General features: G+C 37.7%; 2 protein-coding genes and 1 non-coding gene across 3 annotated transcripts in view; 2 read left to right on the forward strand and 1 right to left on the reverse strand.

Moving 5' to 3' along the window:
* lrrc7 (leucine rich repeat containing 7) overlaps window positions 1-3395 on the reverse strand; it is a 124728-nt gene extending 121333 nt beyond the window's left edge. Inside the window, exon 1 of the mRNA XM_016491363.1 lies at window positions 3342-3395. The gene's annotated coding sequence lies outside the window, so the exon portion shown is untranslated. The remainder of the gene's footprint in view (window positions 1-3341) is intronic.
* Window positions 3396-12730: 9335 nt separating this feature from the next.
* Window positions 12731-19835, forward strand: part of LOC107692366 (protein Shroom2-like) — a 65027-nt gene continuing 57922 nt past the window's right edge. The window contains exon 1 of the mRNA XM_016491365.1: window positions 12731-13713. Coding sequence (XP_016346851.1) covers window positions 13495-13713 — 219 coding nt within the window. The 5' untranslated portion in view covers window positions 12731-13494. The remainder of the gene's footprint in view (window positions 13714-19835) is intronic.
* Window positions 14139-14210, forward strand: trnag-ucc (transfer RNA glycine (anticodon UCC)). The gene has a single exon. It is a non-coding gene; the product is annotated as a tRNA-Gly (tRNA).

Raw genomic sequence — 19835 nt, forward strand, 5'->3', positions numbered from 1 at the left:
CTGCAAACACATACCAGCTTCATCACTGTGTCTGTCACGCAACTCTATTCCCCTTTCGGGCTTGAACTGATGGTAAAACTAATGACATTATTTACTGTCTTTACATTTATTTTGAAAGATGACGCTCGCGATTATGGTAAGGGGTGTTACATTTCCGACGAGTGCTTGCGGTGTTTGGCCAATCACAATGCACTGGGTCAGCTGGCCAATCAGAGCAGACTGCGCTTGTCGGAAGGAGGGACTTTGTAGAAAACGAAGCGTTTGAGAGAGGCGGGGCATAGAGGACCTACAATAATGTACAGTATTTGAAACATAATGTGTCTTTTGAACATTAAAGCATGTCAACATATTCTGTTACACCAAATACACAAAATAATGATCTTTAAAAAAGCATCATATGACCCCTTTAAAATATATCAGTATCTTAATTCCAATGGACAGTTGTATTTGATGCTGGAATAAAGCAATCCGTCCTTTTCACAGAATTTCGTACCAGCTCAGAAAAGTCATTGGTGGAGGGGGGGGGTGAGAAACAAAAGCCATTCACCTTATTAGAAGTGTACCATCAGAATGATTGTGAAACTGATATTTCACAAACTGATAAAAAAAAATGAAATTAAAGAACTAAAAATGGCATTTGTCAGCAGGTCAGCCAAACTTTAGCCTAATGTCTCAGCACTATAAGTACTATTTATACAAACTGTATTTAGTGATAAATATCTCTAAATGAAGAAAGCATAAACCGATCTGGACTACACACATAAATCTGTATTGGTAATCCACACCTCTTCAATTTTTTTTGTATGTTGTGAATTTTAATAAACGTCTCTCCTTGATATAGGTAAATTATGATTAAAAAAGCTGAGTATTTTCCATGGGACAAGCTATGTAGGTCGGGGTGACCTAGTTGACAGAAGACCTACTTTAATATGATTGGCTTTATCAAGGCGATCCAGTCCCTGCTCTGTTGCTTCCTTCAAACTAGGTCTGTTTATGTATCATAAATCCTGAAATCATCATAATATACTCTGAAACATGAAGCCTCAAATGGACCTGCACGCATAAAAATGAATACATTTTAATGCATCACAACTGTGACTCACCCGACTGTTAAATATTTAAAAAAAGGTTTTCTTCATTCTGAATGTGCAAAGTTATTACTAATATTTTCTGCTTTTGCTCTTTCTAACATGAGAGACCCAGATACTTTAGCTGACTCTTATTGGCCTATTGCCCAGTCAAGATGGTTTCAGATGGATTTCTAGAGGAAATATTCCAAGTGTTTGGTGACCTTGTGAGGGAGCGTTGAGCCACTCCAAGGCATTGATTTCAAGTCTTTTTCTTTCTTTTTATCATTTCAAACTATGTTTACAGACATTGAGGATGTTACATTGCCATTTAATATATACATTTTGGTTAAATAACAGTTAAAAACAAGGCAAGTGCATACTAAATGTCCACTGAGCTCCATCAAGCGAAATTATTTTATTATGTGTCCAAATAGTTTTGAAGTTTTCTATTAATCATAATAGAATAATCTAACACATAATATAAATAATGTAAATGTAAATTCATTGTATGTATCTGTCTAAATGCTTATTTGTCTGACCTATACATGCAACCAAAATTAGAAACAATCCTGCATCTTTGACATTAGATGCTTTGTAGAAAAGCAAATAATATAGGTGAGTACGGAGTATAAAATTACAGTATATTGTTATGTTAATGTATATTAATTCTATTAACATATAATACAATACAGTCATTCTTGGCAACGTATCTACAGGAAATCGATTTCAACTTTTGCACTAAAATTCAAAGTCTTGATTACTGTTAACTGTATATCATTCGCCCACTCTTAGAGTTTGCCCTTCTCAGAAAACTCTGGAAACACATTTAATAACCTGCAAGCTTAAACCACTTTGCTTTTATTTATTTAGATAGTTATTATGCTGGCTAAATGTTCTCACTTCAACATTTAACAACACAAATCAATCAAATTGGCCCCATGGAGTTCCCAAAATGATTTCTCAATAAAATAAGGAGGCTGTTCTGACAAGACTAATTTTCAAACCTCTAAACCTGCATAAAGTGTATAAAATGTTACGTCAATGTCATATTCTGTCTTAAGAATGCACTGAAAATCTTTGAGGTCCCTTCCACATTTACAAATATGCAAAATACATATGTACGATTCTGTTAAATGTTCTGTCACCCGTCCCCTCAGTAAGTTTACTTCACTACATTACAATTAAATCCTAATCTAATCACGACAAACTATATATCGTTGGAAAGGTCTAAGACTCCTAAATAGATATTTTACCAATGTTTTTTGTAAAAAATTATGTAGGAAAAGTAATAGATTCATTTATTGACAAGAGTGCACCTCAAAAATCTACATCATAACAGGAGTTCTGACCTTTGTCACAAAATGTCTTCTTCGTTGTCTTTTTCTCTATCACACTTTACAAATCATCATAAATTATATATCAATTGAAAACGTGAAATCTCAAAATTCATCCTTTGAAAACCATTTTAAAATCAGACATTGCATTACCATGAAAATGGTACATCAAAATCATGTTACAAAATGTTTTAGTTAATGAATTAGCTATAAAAATGTTAGTTTGGATTGTGCACTTTCAAGTCTGTCAAACATGTGAGTGACATTCAAGGGGTTAACTAGTGAATATGCATTTAAAACCCCACAGAAATCAGCGCACCATAAACTAAAATGGTCTGACATTAATGCAGCCATTTTGGTTTATATTTTAAAAACAGATAAATGACAAATTACCTTCAAGTGTCCCACTTTAACTGTATTCACCCTGTTACACATTTCTGACATGTGAGTGAATGACATTACAGTGCATTTGTTGCTGAAAAGTGCAGGCTTTTTGGGGTAATAAAACCTAAGCATACACATTTAAAGGTGTAAATTAACTCAAGTAATCCTTATAAGCAACAGTACGGCCAACCTTAACTTGGACTAGCATGCCTAGACTGCGTTTTTGAGTAAATTCATAATGATTTGACGCTAAAAATGACCGGAGAGACTAAGAACAACTATGTTAACTTGTGCTACTTAGCAAAAACCCGTTATGCACCTGAACTCCTTTGGGACAGTGAGATCAATACTCAATCAGAGGTGGATCTGAACATTTGAGACATGACACCCGCAGCATGCGCAAGCTCTGCTGCTGACTTTGAGTGGGCGTACTTTCATTTCAGCCAGCTGCGACTCAGTGCAGATGCATGAACATTCAAGCGCTGGCACTATAATGAAACGCGTTCTTTAGGGAGCAAACGAAACATGAAACATTCACTCAATTCGTACGTACCGCGTGGAGCAGTTTGACCATTTTGGGACCGAATAAACAAGGTTAGCGAAAGACGTTTTCCAAAAAAAAAAAAAAAACGGATTTCGGCTCCCTCACTTCCAAAAAATCCAGTGGAAATAACAGTGGATTGCGTTTTTAATCAAAAAGGACAGAATTCTCTATGTCATGAACCATCGTGCCTCCTTGTAGAACGTCTCCATCCTCTGCATCGTCGGTGCGGTTCAATGGCTGCGCGCGTGTATACGGTGGTCTGCGGACGGACTCCCACGACGTCAATCAAACAAGTTCACCTACGCTTCACTCCTGAGTGCGAGGATTGGTTATGAAGTTGCGTTATGTCTCAAATCATAAATTATGCTCTCCGCCGCGCCACATTATTCATGTCATAGCACCTCCTGCTCGCGAATGTGTTTACAGGCCACGTGAGTTTGCCGCGAGCTCATCTGTTGAGGGACTCAAGCACCTTAATAAAAAGGATTTTAGCACAGAATCTAGATTTCTGTAGACGAGCACACAGATAGGTAAACATATAATATTTGGTTTTTAGGTGTTTCAAGCATAATTATTGCTAAGGCACAATCGTCCTGTAATTCGGCAGTAAGCGCAAGGTGGCAGGTACTAATTAACATATTATTAAGTACTAAAGTAAGATTGTGTGTCATTGCTTTTAAGAGTTCGGTAAATACGAAAACTTTGATTCATACAAAATGGCAAGTTATTAAGCATTAAGTCATTAACACATTGGATATGCTATATTACCACTTAACGCACACACTCAAAAGTCAGACTGGTATATGGAGCGGAGTGAGGTTCCTTTCCGCTCAGTGTTCTGTGCTCCAGCTCTGAATCCATTCCGGGTTTTTATTTCAGCATTAGTGATCGAGACCCAATGCCGAGCGATCATAAAGTGATGATTTCCAAAGACTGCTTGAGACCCCAAAAGGAAGACAAAACGACGGGTTAGGTATTTCAAATGTAAAAAAAAATACTTTTTCAGCATCAGTAACCACAAAACAAAAGTCAGATTAGGTAGGCCTAGTCAGAGAGGGGGGTTCAAACAGTAGTACATAGCAGCAATGGCAGGGTCGTGAACTGATGAAATGCATACCTTGAGTAGTACATATCAAATGCTTTGGATAAACATTTGCCAAATGCAGTGTAAATGTGAGAGAAGCTTGCCAACCAGCTGTTGTACCCTAGTTTGAAATCCAACACTCCTCAAATGCATAAGTAAACTATTTGTCATCATATCGCTTGTCCTATATATAGTGTGTGAAAATGAGAAATATTGAGCAGTGAGAACACTACACTTTAACGCTCTGTGATATTCATTATACTGTACTCAGCCATCATTACCATGGCAACTATGGATCATGCACAAAATACACCAGTGAGCTAACTTAAGTTTCCTTTTCAGTGAGCAACAGTAATGTATTTACAGTAAATATTTCTTTACCATCACAAAAATAATAGGCAATACAGTGAATGGTCTACAGTGTATTATAGTTTAGACTGGAAGTATTGGAAGTTGTTTTGCATTACATAAAGGGACAGTGGGGATCTACTCATATCTATTTTTTTTCTAGTTTATAAAAATAGCGTCTTTATGTGATATTATGCAATGAGTAATTAAAAGCCTTAGTAGTTCTTTTAAAATTACTTTACATGTAATAAACAGCATATGTTTGATAAAACTGATGCCACAAGACAGCATTAATTCAGATATAGCGCACTTAATGATAGAGTAAAACTTGGACACCGCAGTATAGAATAAGCACAAAGACTGAACCACCAGTGAAGCTGCCAGTTTTCTCATGATCAAATATTATATTTCAAGCCATTGTTGGATTTTATCCAGAGGGCAAAAACAGTTGTCTTATATTTGAGAGTCTGAATGGCGTTCCTTGAGTAAGTAGACTTCAGTTACATTCTCTTTTTCCATATTACAGTAAGCATCAGCTGAGAGAAATACACATGGAACACTGATGTGAAGAGTATGCACTGTACAACAATTGTTAGGAGGTTGTCTGACTTAAGAGGATTCTGCTTTATTTTACAGTTGCTTAGCAACAGCCTGATCTCTGAGAAGTGCAGTGCAGAATGAATTAATCTAAAAACTCTTTAAAAATGTTCATGATCATTCTGTATTTTGTCCTTGACTTTAGACCAGCTTGAATTTTATATTTCATAGGCAATGCTCATTATTATTTTTAGATACAGAATGCAGAGATAGAGTACATTGGTCCCATCTCTGTGGGGTTTTTATGAGCATGTAATAAGTTAAACAGTATTCTGTCTACCCATACTTCTGTCAACAGTGTGTTCTGTCTACCCCTCTTAGTTATGGGTGTTAGAGGTAAACATTTTTTAAAAGATTTATTTACTGCAATAAGTGGCTTTGAAATGAATCAAAAGTGAACTGCTTTAAGAATAATTGAATACATTGTTTCTATACTAAGATTGAAAAAAAAATCAAATGTTTAAAAGTAAGTGTGGTTGTGGTGTTTCTATGGCAGTACACCAAGGACAGCATGCTCACACCCTCTCAGCACTGCCAGTGCCTCTAAACTTCTTTTCTAGTGCTTCTACTCTAGACATCACAGCAAACCTCTCTCTCTCTCTCTCTGTGTGTGTGTGTGTGTTCTGTATGAGATTAGATCAGAAGAATAGTTCAAAAATGAAAATTTGCTGAAAATGTACTCACCCCCAGGCCATCCAAGATGTGAGTTTGTTTCTTCATCGGAACATATTTGGAGAAATTAGCAGCACATCACTTGCTCACCAATGTATCCTCTGCAATGAATGGGTGACTTCAGAATGAGAGTTCAAACTGGTGAATGAGTCAGAATGAGACTTCAAATGAGGCTTCAAACATCACAATAATCCACAAGTAGTCCACATGACTCCAGTCCATCGATTAATATCTTGTGAATTAAAAAAAAAAGCTGTGTGTTTGTAAGAAACAAATCCATAAAATTGCTATAACTTTTAACTGTCGCTTCTGGCCAGAAGTAAATCCATAATAATAATGCTTCCTCCAGTGAAAAAGCCCACCCCTGTTGTCCTCTCACATCAGAATTGAGAGATATGTGAATATTTGCACATGTGTTTAGATCTGTGCATATTTCTCTCCTGGTTCAGATAAGATGACTTTTTCACTGTTGAAAGCAATATCATACATAGAAGACTATTTTAGCAGGAATCAACGGTTTGAAGTTAAAATGCCTTGAGGGTGAGTACATTTTCAGCAAATGTTAAATTTTGGATGAACTATTACTTTAATGTGAAAGTAATTAGTGTGAACAGCATGTGACCGAGATGTTTGGTGTAAATACAAGTCTGGAAAACATATTTATTAGTATGGAGTCATGGACACCATACTGTGAGCTGTAAAAGTCCTTGCATTTAAGTCTATCTCATTTTTGTCTCATTTATTGGTAAATGTCACTAAAATCAGTAAAGCTTTACTACATTTAAACATCTGGCAGACACTTATCCAAAACAACTTGCAAGGCATTTAAGATACTCATTTTACCAGTTTGTGTGTTCCCTGAAAATCAAACCCACAAGCTTGGTGTAGAGCACCATGCTGTGTCAGTGTGTGCATATGGAACCTGATTTTATTTACTTTGACATAGATATACAAGCAGTTTCTAATCCTAATGTAATAATACCTTATTATTCATGTGGTAATTCACGTGGCAATTTGGGTAATCTGCAGAACTGTTTCTTTTTATGCAAGCATGGGGAGAGCTGATGAGAAAAACTACTGGTTTAGAGATCTCTAATGACCTGTTGCTGAATGTGTAAATGCTCTTTTGCTTTTCGGCTGTCATTGACAATAAAACTACAGATAGACTTGCTTGTTTACTTTTCTCACTCAGTGCTGTAAAAAAACTAAAGTTTTGCTGTACCTTCATATGATGGACCCTCTCTTGATAGTCCAGATCTTAGTCCAGCTAAGATCTTCTGAGAGATGACAGATAAATCTAAAACAGGTGATAGTTTCTTAGGCAGTTTTCAGTAATATATAAGTCTTTCATATGCAATATTCATATTCATGTGTAATATTCATGGTAATTAACCACATATGTCAACTCTTAAAAAATGTAATAGGTTTATATTTAGCAATCACCCCTAATAATCTTCAAAAATAAATAAATGGGTAAGTCATATTGGTTGTATATTAGTAATCTTCATCGTTCACTTCACTCATGTGGCAATTCAGCAGTTTAGTGTAGTTTCATATTCAACAAACATATGCTGAGCTTTAAATGTGTTTGAATGTATAACCTAAATAAAGGTGCTATGAAATTTACGACAAATGTAAACACGTTATGATAACAACCCTTTTATGATATTAATTATGTCGAACTGTGAATTCTGAATTTTTACAATAGCATCTCAGTGCACTTTTAACAGGCAGGTTAAGCTGCCAACAGACTTTCACTGAGACTATATTAGATTTATAATGTAGGCACAACAGAAGGCCTACACAGAGAGTGTCAGGGATCTGGAAGGAGGACCCAATTGCAGTGTGAGTAACAAGGGTTTATTGACAAAACAGATCAATACAAAAGGGTTGTGAGGTGCACAGGTGATACCACAACAGGAACACCGAAAACAGAGAAAGCTAGGGAAGGCCACTGGAACAGCCTCAGGAAGGCCACTGGCAGAATACTATAGTAGCAGAGGAGGTGGCAAGACCAGGCCAGTGGAGAGACCAGAGCAAGGCACCAGAGAGCTGAGCTCAGATACTTATTGACCATAACGCTGAAGCACCCCAGACACCAGGCAAGGGAACCAGTGACCAGGAACAGGTCAGGACAGGACCTCTAACACCACAACAAGACCAAACATGGCTCCACAGGAACACAAATTACTCCAAGACAGGCAAGAGAATAAACAAAACAAAAAGGACTAATAAAAAAAGTAAAAATAATTAAACCAACACGAATAACTAAAATATCAACCAATAAATTAAAATAAAAGATCAGGACTAAGAGAACTAAATTAATACTAAAATAAAAGCAAAAAGACAAAAACAGACCAAATCCAAAAACAAGGAGCAAGACAAGAACATAGAATTACAAGAGAAAATAAAAGCTTCAAAATATAAATAAATGCGATAACAGTGTATCAATAATACTTAACACTGACCTGATCTCAAAATCAACATCTTTTTTTGTACATTATAATGCTGCGACTAAATTCACTTATATTTACATTTTTAGTTATTTATTTTGAAGAAATATATAATTTTAATATCGGTCATAACATCATTCAAGATGAGATCATTTGGACCCCACAATGTATGTAAAACCCAAACACACACTAAGGCAGTAATATTTTCTATTTCCTGTATCTAACCCTAGCAGAAACCTTCATTTAGATTTTTATTACATTTAGTACACTCTAAAAAATGCTGGGTTGTTTCAACCCAACTTTGGGTCAAATATGGACTAACCCAACCGTTGGGTCAAATTTGTACATTAAATTTAATATTTAAGCCAAAAGTTGGGTTAGTCCATATTCGACCCAAAGTTGGGTTGAAACAACCCAGCATTTTTTAGCGTGTATGTTCATAAAGCCATTTTACTTCTGGAGATCACTGGCTGCTGCCCAACCCCCAATATACACACTGAATACTAAGCAGGACCTTTTCACAAATTCAAGGTCACGTTTTTAGGAAAAGGAAGGTTGTGACCCTCTGACAGCGATCTTTAATTTTTATTGCATTATGAAGGAGCTCTGTCTCCTGTCTCATTTGTCTCCAGTGCCACAATTACCCAGCACTGTCATGGATCTGGAAGGAGGACCCAATTGCAGTGTGAGTAACAAGGGTTTATTGACAAAACAGATCAATACAAAAGGGTAGTGAGGTGCACAGGTGATACCACAACAGGAACACAAACAGAGATAGCTAGGGAAGGCCACTGGAATAGCCTCAGACATCAACTGGCAGAATACTATAGCAGCAGAGGAGGTGGCAAGACCAGGCCGGTGGAGAGACCAGAGCAAGGCACCAGAGAGCTGAGTTCAGATACTTATTGACCATAAACTCTGAAGCACCCCAGACACCAGGCAAGGGAACCAGTGGACAGGAACAGGTCAGGACAGGAACTCTTAACACCACAAGACAAAACATGGCTCCACAGGAACACAAATTACTCCAAGACAGACAAGAGAATAAACAAAAGGACTAATAAAAAAAATAAATAAATTAAATTATTAAATTAACCAACACAACTAAAATATAAAAAAAAAAAAAGGAAAACAAAAGATCAGGACTAAGAGAACTAAATTAATACTAAAATAAAAGCAAAAAGACAAAAATAGACCAAATCCAAAAACAAGGAGCAAGACAAGAACATAGAATTACAAGAGACAAGACTAGTGCAAGACTAGAGCACAAGCTCAAACAGACAGGGAGACAGGAACACATAATCAGCCACATCCACAGACAGAAACAAACACAGTGAGGGAAAGAATGACCACAGACTGGCAAAGACAATAGGGCAAGGGGCACTATAAATAGGGAGGAAAACACACGAGGAACAGGTGAGAGCAATTACACTAAACAAGGACTCAATGAGGGCTAACAAGAGGGTGTGGTAATGAGGAAACCAGGAGGAGGGGCTAAAGAAGCACATGGCTGAGAAAAACAATCAACTAGGCCATGTGCTGACAAGACAACATAGACACAAGAAACAAAACACAAGACAACAGCGTGTCAGGGCAAAACCCTGACAATATGTGTTGTTACATGTGTTTTTATATAACAACATGTAACAATATACCATAGCAAAACATACAAAGATGTAACATTTAATGCTATACTATAACGTAACAATATATCACAACTTGTGATATAACACAGCATGCCATGGCATAACAATAATCCACAACATTAAATAACAACCAGGGCTAGACTGGGACAAAAAATCGGCCCTGGCATTTTTTGGTCCAGGCGGCCCATCACCACTTTGATATACATATATATATATATATATATATATATATACACTATACTAGTCAAAAGTTTTTGAACAGTAAGATTTTTTTATGTTTTTTAAAGAATTATCTTCTGCTCACCAAGCCTGCATTTATTTGATCCAAAATACAGCAAAAGCAGTAATATAGTGAATGAGGGCTAACAAGAGGGTGTGGTAATGAGGAAACCAGGAGGAGGGGCTAAAGAAGCACATGGCTGAGAAAAACAATCAACTAGGCCATGTGCTGACAAGACAACAGACACAAGAAACAAAACACAAGACAACAGAGTGTCAGGGCAAAACCCTGACAGAGAGAGTGTATGTGTGTTCCCTCTGGCAGGAACAGAGGATTGTCTTCCTTGCTTTGCAAGCAACAAAGCTGATTATTTTTCTCTGCATTGATCCAAATTAGGTATATGTGTCTTAGCTAGCACAAAACGGATTTGTTATTTATTTTTTTTTACCAAGAACGTGGGCAGCTCAGTCTGCATGCCTATCATAATATACTTCTGAGGCATATCATGCTTTCAGAATTAGGCTAGAGTAGGCTACTTCAGCATGACAGTACTTGTACAAGAACCATCTGCCAAAGAAAAGAAAACGAAGTGAATCTAATGTCCACTGGGAACTCGTTTTCACAGAACTGAAACTATTATGAACAGGACAGAAGAATCAATGGAAAGCTACCCATGAGTGACCTCTCTGGGAGCAGATATCACATTATATGCCTTTGAAATGTATTGATTGTTTTTTATTGTGAGAAAGCTACATTCGATTTGTGAGAATATATTATTTGCTATATTTGATTTATGTTATTCAAGTGTGACAAATTCTCATAAAAGATTAATTTCCTAAGATGGTGTCAAAAGCATGTCAAAACACATCACAGATCAAAAAGGCATTATACTGTACCAATTATGTATTTTTAATTGAAAAATTATTTAATAATAGTTAATAATAGTTCGAACGACCCTCCCCCTCGCTGCCAAAGGGCCAGTATTTATTTATTTATGTATTTATTTGTAATAATCAAGCGTCCTTTTAAATAACGACAGCCATTTATTCGAATTTTTTTAGATATTTTTTAATTTGCCCGACCGGACGACTAATCTGATTAAAAACATCTAAATAGGGAAGCACCGAAATTTCGGCGAGAATGATTCTTCTGGTTTTATTATATTTGGTGTGCAACGATTGATAATGTATTGACAGTAACAAGGTTGCTCCAGTTGAGGCTCGCGCAGCCTGTCTGTGTGTGAGAGAATCTTGTGGAGAAATAATAAAAAAAAAAACTTTATATTTATAAAACTACGAGTAGTAATATTAAGTGCTCTATGTGCAATCTAGACACAATATTCTCTCTAGAACAGTCGCGCATCTCGGAGCAACACAGTTACTAAATGTTTCAGCGTTTTTTAGTGAATTGTGCAAGTCAATGGTTCAATAACCCATTCATAAAGACAGGCACTTGCCTCATTCTTGAATGAATCAGCCGTCTGAACGAATCCTTTGAATGAATTAGGCTACTCATTGACTTATTACTCATTACTCAAGACAGTCACTTGCTGCCACCTACTGGCGGTTTATTTTCATATTTAAAAATAGCTTGTATTTTTTTTCTCCAAGATTACATATTGGTATATTAAATAAAACCATTTAAAACACATAACATTATTTGTGCAGTTGTAATTTTGCAGTGTAAATGCAACATTTCAGCATCATTAAACTGTCTCTAAATTCCATTGACTTCAGCTGCTTCGTTTCTTCTGCAGTGCAAAGATCGATTTTGTTGATACTGATTTCATTTGATTGGTAACAGCCCTATAGTGTCTTATTATATCAACTGAAATTATTAATAAAATGTAAGAATTTGATATGAAAGATGACACATACATTTAAAGGGGTCATATGATGCGATTTCAAGTTTTCCTTTTTCTTTGGAGTGTTACAAGCTGATTGTGCATAGATAAGATCCCTGAAGTTGCAAAGACTAAAGTCTCAAAACCAAAGAGATATTCTTTACAAAATAATGATCTTTAAAAAAGCATCATATGGCACCTTTAATAAGGTTAGGGCTTAGGTTAGGTTTATATAGGCAAAAATGACCTGAAAATCAACTTAAGTAAATTTTAGTATGCAGTGCTTTTTAATCATATAAAATGTAATCTCCCAGCAACAAAATTGTGGCCAGTGAAAATTCTAAAATGGCTAGTAATTTTGGAAAACCACTAGCCACAGTGGCTGGTGAGCAAAAAAAGTTCGTGTTTGAAAAAGAGTGCGGCCACACACCGTGAACAGTAGAGGTCGCTGCTGCTCTCTGGTCATATTTGATGAGGAGCGCACAGGTAGACTGAGGCTCTACCCCTCCTTTAAACGTAATCCATGTACTACAACAGATCAGCCTTCTGCTGTCCAGCATTTCAACCTCATCTCCGAGTACTTTTTTGTGTTGGGATAGAAAACAAAACAGGAAATGTATTTGTTTCGGTTCGTACAACAGTTGGAAAACTTATAATGTGGCCGAGGAAAGAGATGTAAAGTGCGGTGTTCATCCACTTGTTGGTTGAGTAAAACTCGCGGTTAGCTGGCTAGCTCTACCGGCACACGCATTTATAACACAAGATTGGACGAATGTAGCCTTCAGTATGAGCACAGCGAAATCTTTATGACTAACTGTTAATCTGTAATTCGGATTTACGACTCGAATCCTTGCGGTTGCGTTATCGACAGTCAGTCAGTGAGCGTTTGTTATTGTTAATTAGGAAACAATTGATGGCGAGACAAACTTAAACGGAATCCTTTAGCTAATGCTAACATAATGAAAGGGGTTAACGTTAGATAAACCATAAACAAACAAGACTAAATATTTCGGTCCATCGCGGTTTGTTTCAAGAATTGAAACAAAACTATTTGCGTTTGCAAGTTTGTTTTGTAAATTTACTCTCCTCCACTTTATTACTAAACAGTGGACTTAAATGATGGACAGCGCCTCGTCCAGAGGAGGAAACAAGGCAACAAAGTATCAGATGTTCACGTGGAATAGCATCAACAGCTGCTCTTAATGTGGAAGACTATGTAGGATTTTGACTTTTGGAATCAATTTTTTTAAACAACAAAAGACTACCATTCTGTTATTTGAGAGACAGGTTGTGTATGAAATGGACACGATCAACCAATATCCTGTAACGTTAGACTCTGGCTTTCCTGAAGGAGATCACAGGATCTTTTACAGTTCGGACAGATCTGGGAGTTTTGATGAACAGAATGGTAATGGTGAGGGATGGAAAGTGGTGGATGTGACTCTTACTGGGGGCGCACCATGGGGTTTTACCCTGAGAGGTGGACTGGAGCAGGGAGAACCTCTTCTTATAACCAAGGTAAGTTATCTGTCGACTTCATGCAGGACAGGGTGACCTCAGGGCCGTTTATTTAACCTGGACATTATTGTTAGAGAAAGACCTCATTGTAACAAGCTTTGTAACTGTTAAAACATCAGACTTTTGAGACTAGATGTTGTAAAGCCAGATAAATTACGCTATTTACGATATATATAATGTTTTATTTGAATGTTTTATTTAAATCATATACAATAATACTTGGTAAAGCATTTTGTGTAATGAATCATTATAGTTTAATGAAAGTAGATTAACGACAACAAAGCATTGGTTGCTCTCAATTTGTTTTAATTTATTTGTTCAGAGATGTTGTTAATACTGAAACTCTATTTACTTTACTCATGTTCCTTTTCTAATATTTATAGTTGAGTTGACCTTATCCATATGGAAGTGTGTAATTTTACAGAGCGTTGGTGGTATAGTGGTTAGCATAGCTGCCTTCCAAGCAGTTGACCCGGGTTCGATTCCCGGCCAACGCAAGGATATTTTTCTGCAGAAAGTTTTTCTTTCTCTGAGTCATTGGGTTCTTACAAGGAAGTAACGTTCAAGTAAAGCTGTTTGAGGAGAAAGTACAGGTCTCAAAACTGAGCAATGCAAGCAAAGCAGTTTCTTTCTTGACCAGGTATTGTAAAAGAAATTGGAACAGACAGCTGGCTGGATATACACTTGCACATTACCTGAGCTTTCAGTCTCAATCTGAATAATCTGTTACTTAGTATAGAAAAAGACAGTTTTCATTTTGATTCCGCATAGGGCACCAGAATATTTAGGTTATCTTAGTCTGGTCATCAGCTGGGGCCTGTACCATGAAGCCGGATTAGCTAGCTAGCCAGGTACATTTCAGTTTAGTTTGCACCAATCCTGGGTTTTAGGTACCATGAAAGTGGCTTGGCTTTTAGTGGCGTTCATTGCCATAGTAACTTACACTGCACAGCTAACCTGCTCCAGGGCAGGTTATGTTCTGGGTAAGAGATCTCAAACTGAAATTGGACCAATCAGATGTGAGCAAATTGACACATGTGTGACGCAAAAAAAAGAAAAAAAAGTAACTCCCCCAGTTTCTCTTCCTACAAATTAAAGGTCACTATAAATTACTTAAAATTGCAACTATTATTATTAATCCATTACACACAAGCATATATACAGATCATAAGTAATATAAATAAGTGGTAGAATCAATAGATAAAGCTTTAAAAATGGCTACATGTGACCTTACATGTTCAAGTCTCTATCGCTATATATGATCAATTATAGTAAACTAACTTCAGAAGTTTCATTTGTGACTGCTAATAGAGCCAGAAAATTTATTTTATTTGTCCTATTTCATAGACAAGTACTTCAATGTAAATACATTTAAATTCCTTATATTCTTTAATCTCTTATCCTTTAACAAAAGAGTTTTGAATCTCGCTGGGTCTCTCGCGTGAAGTGAATCACACTTGCTTTGTGTTGCAAGGCATGTGATTGACTGTTCGCTACTGATATCACACATTCATGTGCACGTGCTCCACAAACTCAGGATCAAAGCCTGAGTTGACAAAGAAAGTTGATGATCAGCATCATGGTACCAATAAAGCTGGATTGGAGGGGTCTGGTTTTGTCAACTCGAAACTAATCCTGTAACTCTGAATTTGTTCATCTACCATCATGGTACAGGCCCCTGGTGTTTAAAGCTGTCTTTTGTTTGTTGACAGCGCTAAAGTTTATGTCATGAGAAGTAATTCACAGAAAGGCCTTTAGAAAGCTGTTTAAAGTAAAGAGAGGACAGTTGTTTGTTTGAACAAGTATTTTAAGCACATTTTAAAGGAAAACCAAAACGTTATACTGTGGCTTAAATCTATGCAAATATAGTTAGACAGGTCTCACCTAATTTGCTAATATTTAAAGGGGTGGTTGATTACGATTTCACTTTTTTTAACGTTAGTTAGTGTGTAATGTTGCTGTTTGAGCAATTTCTGTCTTCTAACAATTCTAATGGTTTCACAAGTTTCAAAATCAATGTTCTAAAACAGCAGTTCTCAATACTGTTCCTCGCGTCCCCCTGCTCTGCACATGCTCTGCATCTCTCTCTCTCTCTCTCTCTCTCTCTTCAAGTGTAACATGGTCCATTTCTAGTTCTATTTTAATATTCAAAGTTAAGAAGCCTCAAATTATAATGGAGAAAGCAGAGCTGGTGTGCGTGGTGTCCAGTGAGTCGGCTCCTCCTGGCTTCATAAAGCATGTCCACTTCACTGAACACCCTTTCACTAGGCACAGTGGATGGTGGGGGGCACAGGAATTTCTTTGCCAGATGGGCAAGGGTGGAGAAACTTAACTAGTCCTGTTAAAGAATTAAAGATTCAAGAGTAACATGGTCCATTTCTAGTTCTAGTTCTATTTTAATATTCAAAGTTAAGAAGCCTCAAATTATAATGGAGAAAGCAGAGCTGGTGTGCGTGGTGTCCAGTGAGTCGGCTCCTCCTGGCTTCATAAAGCATGTCCACTTCACTGAACACCCTTTCACTAGGCACAGTGGATGGCGGGAGGAATTTCTTTGCCAGATATGCAAGTGTTTTAAATCTTGTTTCATTTTTCTGCCACCACTGCAGAGGCATGTCACTTCTTTCAATGACAGGCTCTGACAAATAGCACTCAAGCTCAGTCTCAAAGCTGTACATCCCATGAGACACAGCTGTGGCACCAAGGACCCTTGCATACAGAGTGTCCATTAAAGTGGGCTGATGGATTGTCTGCTTCTTTGTCTCTGGATTCAAACCCTCATCCTGCTCAGGTCCTTCTAGTAGAGGGCATGGATCATCTTCTCTGAGCATGGCAAGCTCTTCAGCTTCCTCTTTTAGCCATTGTTTTCCTTTATCAAGTGTTTCTTCAGACGCAAAGGCACGGGCCTTGTATCTGGGATCAAGGAATGTTGCTAGGACAATAATTTTTGTCTCCTCTGCCTTGGAGAACCGCTTTGTCAGACTGTCAAGCATGGTCTTGTGCAAAGTTTTGATGCCTGCTGAGGATGGACCCTCTTCCCGCAGCATCAGCTTCAGAACAGACACACTGGGGATAATGCATACTGCTGAAGACTCAGAGTTGCTCATCTCCATTGTGACTTCTTCGATGGGAACCAGTGTGTCAATCAGGTTGCAGACAATGTCCCACTGTGTGGCAGATAAGCAGCTGATGTGGCCGTGTTCACCAGCGTACACATTCAGTGCCCGTCTCTGTTCATACATTCGTTGAAGCATGTGAAGCGTTGAGTTCCAGCGAGTTGGGACAGCCTGGATGATGTTGTGCACTGGCACACCCTCCTCCTCCTGTATGGCTCTTAGCCTCTGTTTTGCCAATACAGAATGGCCAAAGTGAGTTGCACAGCTTTTCAATATGGCAATAATGTCCAGAACAGCTCTCTGACTAGATAGGCCCTCATTTACAATGAGCTGAAGGGTGTGAGCAGTGCAGTTTAAATCAGGAAGTTCAGCCAGCCTCATTCCTTTTACCATGTTTGCTCCCCCATCTCTTAAGACAAGAACAACACGTTCTGTTGCGATATCCCAGTCTCCTAACATGTTAAGGAAGGTTTCTTGAATATAACTGGCTGAGTGTGATCCAATCGTAGGCTTGACATTGAGCACCATTTGCCTTCTCGACCAGTCCTCAGAAATGAAATGCCCAGTTAGGCTCATCAGGGACTCTGTAGCTCCAGACCAACAGTCAGTTGTGAATGCCATAAATGAGGCCTTGTCCTTCATCACTTCACTTTTGTGTTTTTGTCAAAACCCTGGAGTAGGTTTCATCTAGCATCTTTGTTTTGTAGAACGTCTCATTTTTAATCCTGTACCTGGGTTCCATAAGGGACATGAGTCTCTTAAATCCAACATCTGAAACCACAGAAAATGGTTAGTTGTCAATGGCAGTCATTTCAATGATAGCTGCATCAATTTTGAGAGACCTTGGATCTGTGTCCTTCCAACCCTGTCTTGCTTTCAAAAAGTTGAGACACTGATGGCTGAGAAGGATCTTTCTTGTCCCTTTTTTTTTTGCTTCTTCACTGACTTCTGGATGGATGTGCTTTAGCTGAGACCACATGTTTGTAGTATTTTTACTTGTAGATGTTGATGCCCCCATGCTGATTATTTTGTCACAGATATTACACTGATTTCCCTGGTGATACTTCAGTAAAATACTCCCACACTGGTACTTTCTTCAAAGCCTTTGCCATCTGAAAATAAGGTAAACATTAAAATATTGAAGGTCAAATGTGTGTTTCTTTAGCTATAACCTAGAAACATATATGTAAATTTAATAGGTAACACTTTGCAAGTTTTTAACAAGAATGTATTAGCTAGCTTACATTAACTGTGCATTATGCAATATACATTTTTACAGCATGTATTAATATTTGAGCAATACAATTGTATTGTTTCATATTAGTTCATAGTGCATTAAAGTTAACAGATAAAATTAAAATTAACTTAATTAAAAAATGTATTAGTAAATGTTGAAATTAACAAACAAACAATAAACAATACTTCTAAAGCATTTATTAACTTCAGTTAAAGTTATAAATGGAATTTTACTGTAAAACGTTAACCATTTAACATAAATCCAAGTCATGCCTAAAGTGGCCATTTTAAATGTCTCCACAAAGGCCAGAGTATTAAATAAATGTTACATAATTACATAAATGTATAATATATGTATAGTCTCGCACTTTTATTTGCTTCTATTTTAGGACACTTGATTATTACCTAATCAAAATAGCTTAAACGTGCATCTGAAATGTCAGCGCTGTCCGTACACTGCGCTCTCTCCAGGCAGCGTGCACTTTCCATGCAGCGCGCAGTATCACGTGTCAAAACAAATGCATGCGTTTTCAGTGGTTTTCGCCTCTAGAGGCCGCTCTCGCCATAGATATGTTGGCTCTCGCACTGTATAATGATAACGGACTATTCACAGCCGCTCCAGCAGCGGATGCAACCCGGAAAAACTATCGGCAGTTTTTTGCCGATAACCAATAGTTCCGGGAATCAACTATCGGTGCCGATTAATCAGCAAAACCGATACATCGGTTGACCTCTAGTCAAAAGTCTTGCCGCAGCATTTTAAACAGCTTGCAATCGTGACAATGAAGATTGAGGAAGACCAGAATAAAGAGAGTTACAATAATCCAATCGAGATGTAACAAGTGCATGAATCACAACTTCCATATCCTTCCTTGAAAGAAGATGCTTCAACTTTGCAATAGATCTCAAATGGAAAAAACCTGCTCTAATAACAGCACTAATTTGTTTATCAAAAAATAGAGAGGAGTCAAAAATCACTCCAAGGTTTTTGATTTGTTTGCGTACATTAGTTGAAAGTGGACCTAACTGAGCTTCCAAAGCAGGAGACGAGTGTGCAGGACAACCTAATATTAAAATATTCTCATATCTCATATACATAGCTATGAGAAGCATTATACATGGACGCGCGTGCAGTTGCCGTACACTCCAAGGAACACTCCACTATTTTTGAAAATAGGCTCATTATCCAACTCCCCTAGAGTTAAACAGTTGAGTTTTACTGTTTTCAAATCCATTCAGCCGATCTCTGGGTCTGGCGCTAGCACTTTTAGCTGTATCTTAGCATAGATCATTGAATCTGATTAGACCGTTAGCATCTCGCTAGCATACGGCTTTGCTGCCGTACCATGGGTGCAGCAGGTGCACTGATATTACGCAGCGCCTGAAAATAGTCCTCAGCACGCTCCCTGTGCAAGCAAGTGGTCACGTTGGTTATGTTGACGGAAGTTAGCCTATTTTCAGGTGCTGCGTAATATCAGTGCGCTTGTTGCACCCATGGTACGGCAGCAAAGTTCTTTGATTACTACGCCGGAATGAGAGTATAGTTCCTAGCCATATCGGCCTAGAAAATCGCAACTTTTCATTTTCCAATAATATCCTCTACTTCTCAATTGGGCTCAAACTGATAAGCGATATTAACAACACCGTTGTTTACAATACATCCGGAGCACATGCCGCTGAGGTGAGGGGCGGGACGCTTAGACGCGCACTAGAGACGGTTGAGCCAATCACAACACACTGGGCTAGCTAACCAATCAGAGCCCATCGCCTGTT

The sequence above is a fragment of the Sinocyclocheilus anshuiensis genome, unplaced genomic scaffold (assembly GCF_001515605.1).
Source record: "Sinocyclocheilus anshuiensis isolate Anshui unplaced genomic scaffold, SAMN03320099.WGS_v1.1 scaffold70, whole genome shotgun sequence".
Classification (NCBI taxonomy): Eukaryota; Metazoa; Chordata; class Actinopteri; order Cypriniformes; family Cyprinidae; genus Sinocyclocheilus; species Sinocyclocheilus anshuiensis.